The 8,474-nt window shown below is 67.8% G+C and overlaps 2 protein-coding genes across 2 annotated transcripts in view; one reads left to right on the top strand and one right to left on the bottom strand.

Annotated features, from left to right (window-relative positions):
• F751_1339 (Importin-9) overlaps window positions 1-6,371 on the bottom strand; it is a gene marked incomplete at both ends in the record, with an annotated part of 10,716 nt that extends 4,345 nt beyond the window's left edge. The window contains 10 exons of the mRNA XM_011398658.1: window positions 68-340; window positions 467-700; window positions 874-1,013; window positions 2,222-2,614; window positions 2,789-3,126; window positions 3,405-4,349; window positions 4,616-5,061; window positions 5,279-5,494; window positions 5,712-5,776; window positions 5,945-6,371. Coding sequence (XP_011396960.1) covers window positions 68-340; window positions 467-700; window positions 874-1,013; window positions 2,222-2,614; window positions 2,789-3,126; window positions 3,405-4,349; window positions 4,616-5,061; window positions 5,279-5,494; window positions 5,712-5,776; window positions 5,945-6,371 — 3,477 coding nt within the window. The remainder of the gene's footprint in view (window positions 1-67; window positions 341-466; window positions 701-873; window positions 1,014-2,221; window positions 2,615-2,788; window positions 3,127-3,404; window positions 4,350-4,615; window positions 5,062-5,278; window positions 5,495-5,711; window positions 5,777-5,944) is intronic.
• A 393-nt stretch (window positions 6,372-6,764) lies between these two features.
• Window positions 6,765-8,474, top strand: part of F751_1337 (RNA polymerase II-associated protein 3) — a gene marked incomplete at both ends in the record, with an annotated part of 4,036 nt that continues 2,326 nt past the window's right edge. The window contains 4 exons of the mRNA XM_011398656.1: window positions 6,765-7,135; window positions 7,433-7,583; window positions 7,722-7,884; window positions 8,101-8,345. Of these exons, the coding sequence (XP_011396958.1) occupies window positions 6,765-7,135; window positions 7,433-7,583; window positions 7,722-7,884; window positions 8,101-8,345 (930 nt within the window). The remainder of the gene's footprint in view (window positions 7,136-7,432; window positions 7,584-7,721; window positions 7,885-8,100; window positions 8,346-8,474) is intronic.

The raw sequence follows: 8,474 nt of genomic DNA, 5'->3' as shown, positions 1-8,474 counted from the left end.
CCCCCCCCCCGGTCTCCCACACAGCACAGCCTCCCCCCCCACCCTGGAACGAAAGAAGCTCTCCCACCTCTGGCAGGTCCATGGTGCGTGACATGACGATGCGCACGGGGTTGTGCTTGCCCTCCGTGCGGCTGGTCAGGCGCGGGTTGTCGCGCCGAACCGTGCACCCTCCCACGACGACGGCGTCGCAGGCGGCGCGCTCCTCCATGACCAGCCGGCGCGAGGCGGCGCTGCTGATCCAGGCCGCGTGCCCCGAGCTGGCCGCGATCTTGCCGTCCAGCGTCATCGCGTACTTGAGCAGGCTCAGCGGCAGGCGCAGCGCCGCGCGGTGCACCAGGTCCTCGTTGGCGTGCAGGCTCGCGCGCAGCGCCGCCGCCGCCGGCGCCTCGGGCCCGTCGCCGGCGGCCGCCGCGGCCTGGGCGTGGGGGCCGGCGCCCGGCCCGTTTGTTGCAGCGCCCGGCCCGACCTGTGTCTCGCCCAGGATGTCCACCTCGACGCCCGCGCCCCGCAACGCCGCGACGGCGACGCCGGAGAAAGCGGGGAGCGGGTGGCGCAGTCCCAGCACGACGCGCGAGATGCCCGAGGCGCGCAGCGCAGCAATCCCGCTTTCCTCCCAGGGCTCCAGGTTGAGGAAGGCTGTCGTGCCACGTGCGGCGGACCCCGCCGCCGCCAGCGCAGCTGTCTCGGGGGGAAGCATGCCCTGCGGGGGGCATCGATGGTGGGGAAGGGTGTGCAGGACCACCACTCGTCCGCATGGCTCCACGGAGATGGTGGGCTGCCCATGCAAACCCTGAGCGACTCTCATGCAAGCGCCCGAGTGCAGCACAGCATGCAATTGAGGCAGGGCATTGGGAACTTGCAACCCGCTCATACCTGGGCGGGGAGGACTGCCTGGGACAGGAGCCGGCCGTCTGGTGACACTAGGCGACAGGCAGCATTGGGGTGGGGCTGGCTCGTCCCTCGCTGGGAGACGGCCAGATGTGCAGTGTCCAGGGCGTGCAGAAAGTCTGTGTCTGCATAAAAGTTTGAGGCGGGGTGGGGCGTGGTGCAGAGTCAGGTGTAAATACTGTGTCGCTGAGGCGTGGTTATAACTTTAGACTTCAGGTGGGAGGAGATCTAGGTACATGGCACACTCTCTAGTCTGACAATCCTACCTGACAGCGCAGCAAAAAGCACGCCAGCCCGTCTGGCATTGGGCTGCAAAGTGGGGACAAAAATCCGGCTTGTAGGTGCACTGTCTTGCTACGTAGAATGACAGTCCTGTCCAAACCATCATCGCAGGCAGGGGGCAGTCCAGCCGGCTGGACTCACCCTGCAGCGAGAGCCAGCAAGGCCTCTGATGGGCGCGCCAGGGTCTAGCCTTGATGGCCGATGCGCTAACACACAAATGCCTGACGCATGCAGCGCGCTCGATGACATCTGGGTCATGGCTCGGCTACGAGAGGGAATCGAGCATGAGTATCACCTCATTCGCACAGGCCACCACGCCTGATACAATCAGGAGGAACGATGTTCGAGGTGTTAACAGCATAGATCATCGATATGCAGCAGAGGTGGTAGGGGAACAGGGTTCCTGGAGAAGCTGCACAACATTGACGTCCGCGTGTCGAAATGTTCCTGCTGTGGGCCGATCCGGCGCGCGCAACTGCATCGCCTCCGGCACCGACAAATATCCCTGGGTCAGAGCCTGTCACGCTCAAAACACGCGGTCACACATATAGCATACAGTCACAGGGGCCAGGTCCCACTCTACATCAGTATCTGTTGAAGGGTCTGCTGCTGCATGGGCGACATCTCTGCGGCGGCCGCCCGCAGGCCGTCGGGGGAGGCTGCGGCGTACTGCCCCAGCACCCCACGGATGTGTGCCGGCAGGTCCAGCTGGGAGAGGGGGTCCTTCCTCCTCCGCTCCGCCTCCACCGCATCCAGCTGCCCCTCGCCAAAGTCGTCCGCCCCCTCCAGATCCAGCAGGTCCTCCAGGCCTGATGGGAAAGAGGTGGGTTGGTGAGCAGGGATTGGGGGGGAGGGGCGATGTGGGAGACTGGCATAAAGGTCCGGCACGAGAAAGATCCATGGGAGGTTTGCAGACTGTCATGGATCTGAGGCCGCAGCAAGGCTCCCTGTCTCACAGCGAGCGGCTGTGTGGATCCGCAACAGCACCTTTGAATTCAATCCAGCATGCGCAAGCCCCCCTTTCCTCCCCTACCAAACACCTGGGCCGCACCGTTGTATGGCCGGCCTCCGGCATCATCAGACCCCGACCCGGACCCCTCCTCCCACTCCTCGTCGTCGTCGTCGTCGTCGGTGGCCCCCCCGCGGTGCAGATCCTGGGCGGTGGCCTCGATGTGGGCATCCACCAGCAGCTGCACGATCTTGGCCCGCAGGGGAACCGAGGACCAGCGCTCTGCGCGCTGCGCCGCCCGGGCGCGGGTCAGGATGCCGCCCTCCACGTCCAGCCGCCGTCCACGCACGGCGACGGCGTCCAGGTCGGCGCCGGGGCGCAGCAGCAGCGCCCCCAGCGCGGTGGTGGTCAGGCGGATGTCGTAGGGCGTGCGCATCTCGATCTGGCGCCCCACCCACTTCTGCAGGCAGGCATGTAAAGCCGGCTGCCCGCTGCCTGTATGTGGGATGTGGGACATCGCTGTGTGTGGTGGTATGTTGGGACCGAGGGGAGTGCAAGTTTGGCCTCGACGAGGCGATCGGTGTCAGAGCGAGTATGCTGCTTGGTCGTCTTGCAGGGGCCTCGCATGGGCCACCACTGTGCACCTTCCCAAACTATCCATGCACCCACCGAGGGTGGTGCCGGCCAGGCAGGCCAGCAGGCTGTCGGCCCTTGTGTGCACCAGGGTGGCCAGCACGGTGACCAGGCCCTGGACCAGCAGCGAGGTCTCGGCCCGGACCAGGCGCCCGCCCAGCGCCGCCAGCAGGCGCGGCAGGTGCGGCGCCAGCTCGGCCTCCGCGCAGCGCAGCAGCTCCAGTATGAGAGGGCCCACGCCCGCCGCCGCCCGCTCCTCCAGCTCGGGGTCGAGCAGGCGCACCAGCGCCTCCGCGAGGTGCGGGGCGAGGCTGCCCTCCAGGCCCTCCGCCTGCCAGCTCAGCGCGGCTCCCCCCCCCACCTGTAGCAGCGCCCTGCAGGTGGATGGGGGGTACTATGTGTCAGAGAGGAAGGAGCGGGTGACTGTTCATAGCCAGCAGCCTGCGAGCACAAATGATCGAGAGGGATGCGGTGCCGTGCCCAAGTGACTGCATGCGCAGTCCCTCCTGGCACCCTCGGTTCCCGAGTTGCCTCAGGGCGGGCCCAGCCCCACTGGCTCACGACAGCTTCTGCCACACAGATCTCACACGAGGTCCTGTGCCAGCCCACGCTCGCGAGGGACACCCTTCAACAACTCCCCATCCCTTCACACCTGAAGTACTGGCAGGCGGAGGCCAAGACCTCGGCATCATCGTGGCGCAGGGCGAGGGCCAGGACCGGGGGGGACAGCGTGGCGTGCACCTCGCGCGCGGCCGCCTCGCCCGAGGGCCGCAGGAGCAGGGCTACCAGGTCCAGCGCGCCGTCCAGGACCAGGGCTGGGTGCGCGCCGGGGTCGCGCAGCAGCGCGCCCAGCGTGGGCAGCGCGCGGCGCTGCAGCGCCGGCAGCGCGGCGGGGACGGCGGCCAGCGCCGCCAGCGCCTCCAGCGCGTCGGGCGCCAGCAGCGGGTCGCCCACGCCGCGCTCCCAGGCGGCAAGCAGCGCGGGCGCCAGCGCGGGCTCCCAGGCCGCCGCGGCCGCCGGCGCGGCGCGCGCCAGCGCCGCCGCCGCGCCCAGCGCCAAGTGCGTCGAATCCTCGTCCCCAGACTGCGCGCTGGCGGCGGCGAGCAGGGCCGCCAGGCCGCGGAAGCCGGCCTCGGCCGCATCCGCAGCCTCACCCGGCGCCACGCGCGCGCAGAGCTGCGCCAGCGCGCGGCAGGCGCCGGCGCGCACGGGCGCGCCCGGGTCCTCCAGCCCCGCGGCCGCGGCGCAGAGCAGCACTGGGCGCGCGGCGCGCGGCGCGGCCGCCGCCAGCCGGCCGGCCAGCCAGAGTGCACGGCCGCGTAGAAAGGGCGGCGAGCCGGGCGCCAGGTCCTCGACCACCGAGCCGGAGAGGAGGCCGGCGAGGTCAAAGGCGCGGGGCCCTAGGCCCAGCAGCGTGTCGGCCGCGCTGCCCACCAGGAGCAGGGCCGCCTCGCGCTCGCGCCACCAGCCGGGACGGCCCGACGCCCGGGCAGTGCCGGAGCGCGCCAGCGCCTCGCCCACCGCTCGGCTGAGCGCCGGGGCGGCTGCCTCCTCAAAGGCCAGGAACACCTCGTCCACCAGCATCTCGCAGCTGGCCCTGTTGCATTTTGTGCGGTAGTGAGTGGGTGTGGGGGTGAGTGGGTGTGGGGGTGAGTGGGTGTGGGGGTGAGTGGGTGTGGGGGTGAGGGAGTAGTGGTTTGATGGGGATGAGAGGCAAAAGAGGATCCAGCAGGGCAGCTGGCGGCCTGCCCAAGGACGTCACTCCAAGGCCGGGCGCCCACCATTAACGATGAACCCCACCTTTCAGACCCTCCCTCCACCCGCTGCCGGCGCCTTCCTCGCACCCAACAGACCAAAGCCCACCTCAGCGAGCTCATGTCGTCCTCCTCGTCTGCCACGTACTGGTTGGGGCAGTCCGTCCACCGCTCCTCCTGCTCCGCCGTCATCTGCGCGTACCCCACCGCCAGGCCCAGCAGCTGGGGCAGGTGCGGCGCGATGAGGCCCCGGAACCGCGCGTTCCCAACCACGCACAGGATGAGCTCCATGGTCTGCGCCAGCAGTCCCTCCAGCCCCACCGCCCGCTCGCCGTCCTCCGCCTCGGCACCGTCGGCGGGGGCTGGGCCGCCGAACCCCGCGTCGGCCTCGCCCTCCACCACGGCCGCCACGTACTGCGGCAGGCCGGCGGAGAAGCGATGCCACACCGTGCCCAGCACGGGCGTGAGCACGGGCGCGGACAGGCGGCCGAAGGAGGAAACCAGGACCGTGAGGATGCCCAGGGCCTCGCGCTGCGCCGCCCACAGCTCGGGCACCTGCTGGGGGTGGGATGTATTGATTGGGAAGGGGGTCGGGGTTGAGGAGTAGGGAGAGGAGGGGATTGGGGAGGAAGAGCGTGGGCAGCCAAAGCCTCTCAATACAGGGCTTCAGCGCCTGCTCTACGGTGTGCAAGACCTGAAGCCGAATCCCATCCCCCGTGCCCCACTCCTCCAACCCCTCCAAGTCCGGGCCGGACCCCGGGTGACACCCCACCTCGCGCGGGGCAAGGACCGCGGCCAGGAGCGGCGCCCACTCGGCCAGGACCTCGGTGAGCAGGGCCTTGACCCCGGCGGCATGCGTCCCCGTCACGCTTTGCATGGCGCCCACCACGCTGCGCAGGATGCTGAGCACGCGGCGGACCAGGGCGGCGTCGGCGCCGGACCCCGGGCTCAGCAGGGGGGCCATCTCGTGCAGCAGGCCGGGGGCCATCTGGGTGAGTGTCAGAGTGTGGCGCAGGCTCTTGGCTGGATGGGATTCTGGGGAGTCAGGTCATGCATGCGAGACACAGCCACACCGAGGACAAAGAAACCAGCCGGCTGTAGCGAAGAGGGAGTGCACGGCGCTGTTCAGCTCGAGGTATGGTGGCCGGCTCGATCTCCCCATCTCCATCCGTTCTTTCCTCGACCTCATCAGCACCACAGCGCACCTCCAGGATCTGATCCTCGCCAAGCTCATCCACAAACATGGCGATGCACCGGATGGTGCCGTCCACTGCGGCAAGGTCACTCAAGAAACAGTCAGTGGAGGCCCAGTGACAGCACTGGGACCTCCCGCCCCTCACCTCCTGGAGCACAGCTGTTGGCCCTTGCACTCCTCATGGAAGCACCATTGGCACACCTGCGGCACACACATGCCCCACTCCCAGCAACCCCCCCTCACCGTGCTCTGGCGATGGCTTCTGGGCCACCACGCTGAGCAGGCCCGGCATGAGCTCTGGCCAGTCCTGGGGGCAGTCCCAGCGCGCCACCGCCGCCACCGCCATGCCGGCCGCGGTGCGCAGCTTGCGCTCGGGATCGGCCAGGCCGCGGGGCAGGCGTGCCCGCAGCGCCGCCTTTTCCTCCTCCCCGATGGGCGGCTCGCGGAAGGCCCCGGACTCGAAGGTCCAGTGCTCCTTCAGGTGCTTCTTCAGGATCACGGCCGCCAGCTGGCGCAGGCCCGTGGGCAGGGAGGGGTTCTGGGACACCTCCAGCAGGGCGACGCCCAACCCAGGCTGCTGACTGCCCTGGGCCAGCGCATTCTCACCCCCCCTCCGCGCCTGCGGGTCTGGGGACAGAAGCGAGTTCAGGCAGGCGACGAGACCCTCCATGGCCTTCGGACCAGGGCCGCAGGATCAGAGGGCGCCTGGCATCCGGGCGCGGTGTCGGGGCGTCGTGCCCGCCGGGGAACGGGAGGCCGGTGAGGGGTGAAGGTGCAAGACCCCAGCACGAATGCACCGCCAGCAATGCCAGGTAAACGGATCACCGCACGCTGCCGAGCTTGGTGAGGGACCGAAGTCTCTCAGCGGCCGTGTCGAGCCTGTGAGTTTGAAGCCGGGAACTCGCGCCCGCTGACGTGGCGGCAACGGAGACACTCCAGAACCTATCCGGCCATGTCTGGCCATGCCTTCACCGCATGGGCCGGCCATGGGGCGTGGAGTAGAGTGTATGCGCTGTATCTCAGCAAGGAAGTGGGCACTCGCCCTGTAGAGGCGCAGAGTCCCATGTCGCGGGAGGACAGCCTCTCTGACGAGGAGGTGGAGGAGGCGACGATCCTGGGATCGGACCCCGATGAATCGCCAGAGCCCACTCCAGTCACAGGCCCAGTTTTGAAAGGGTATCGTAAAGATGCCAAGAAACTGGTTCTCACGGCAGAGCCAGAGGTCCGCCGTGGCCCTGTTGTGCCCGTTTGGCTGTGTGTTGGGCTGGCAGGGGGTGCAGCAGCCTTCGCTGCTCTGCAGCGATGGAGGCGAAGGGATCCCAGCCCCCGTCGACCCAGCCTCACCAAGGCCTCTGTCTTCCTGAAGCGGTTCACATTGGTGCCGCCGAGTGCGGGACACCCCCTCAGCTCCAAGACCTTTGTGGTGTCTGAAAGGTAGCTTGGGGGAGCCCATGCGGGGCGGTGCATCTGCTTGATTGAGTCATGACGTGGTGAACCAGCACACAGAGACAATTCAAGCTTTCATATTATTACCTTCTCGCAGTCTGGGCATTGAAGGAACTGCATGTCGACGGCTCCAGGAAGCTGCCCTGCAGCTGGAGGCCATAGTTCCTGGGTAAGTGCTCCTTTGAATCCCAGCACCCTTGGGCTGCCATGCAGCGCTGTATCAGTAGCTCGGGAGGTGTCTGCACATCGCTCATGAGGCTCTGGCTCTACCCTCCTCCACTGCAGACCGGGCTGGCTGGATTCGGCTGGCAGGACTCTGGAGAATCCAGCCGACGCCGGTCTTTGGCATGGGGCCGGCGAGGCTGCCTCGGCAGCGACGGTAGCAGCGGGGCTCGCCGACGCCGCGCTGGCCCTGGACCAGCTTGGCAGCTCCAGGGTGTGTTACCTTTCGGCGATGCTCTCCATGCTCGCACAGGGGGATCTGCTGAGAGACCATTCGTCCCAAGCAATTACATGCACTTGTATCTCGACCAGTATACAATTGCCAAACTCAATCGTTCCTTGTCCCTTGCAGCTCGCGGCGGCTTGTTGTGGTGTGTATTGCCTGCGCTGCACCGCGGGACTCCTGCCTCTGGATGGCAGCGAGGGCTCTGCAAACCCCCTGGCCTCCACTGCATTGATGGCCAGCGATCCGACCCTCCTCCCTCGCCTGGGCCAAGCCCTGGGGCTCCCAAAGGGTGGGTGCATGGAGGCAAGAGTTGTGAGCTTGTGTTGCAATCCAACAGTGACAGGGCAGCTTTATCTATGATCTCCATGCATACCGTCGACCTGAGCACGCCTCCTGTCTCCTTTGGCATCTGAGAGCAGCAGGCCTCGCTGTTGCTTGTGCCCCTTTGAAGCTAGACTCCCTCACAGGCCCCCACCTTCCCTCTCCTTCACCTGCTTCAACCCAGGCACCAGCGAGGTGGTCAATTACCTGGTAGCAGTGGACCTGATTGCAGAGTGCCAGGGCGGCCTGCGCGCCTGCCTCCCCGCCGTCATCTCCGCGGTCAAGCGCTGGGCGGGCGCGGACCAGGCGCAGAGCCTGAGCCTGGCGGAGTGGCTGTATCACCGGGTGGCCTCGCTCAAGCACTTTGGCTCCGACGCCGAGGCCGCGCGCCTGGGCGAGGCCGCGGCCACAGAGTCCCATGGCCCGGACGTGCTGTGCGCGCTGCGCTCCGCGGCACGGGCCTTGAGGGATGAGGGGCGGGGCGAAGGGAAGGTGGGTGTGTGTGTGTGGGTGGGGGGGGGGGGGATCTACTTGGATTCTGTCGAACGTGTGGTCGGG

Source organism: Auxenochlorella protothecoides, assembly GCF_000733215.1.
Source record: "Auxenochlorella protothecoides strain 0710 unplaced genomic scaffold scaffold13, whole genome shotgun sequence".
Classification (NCBI taxonomy): domain Eukaryota; kingdom Viridiplantae; phylum Chlorophyta; class Trebouxiophyceae; order Chlorellales; family Chlorellaceae; genus Auxenochlorella; species Auxenochlorella protothecoides.
Note: the sequence above shows the minus strand (reverse complement) of the source record. Positions and strands in the feature narration are given on the sequence as shown.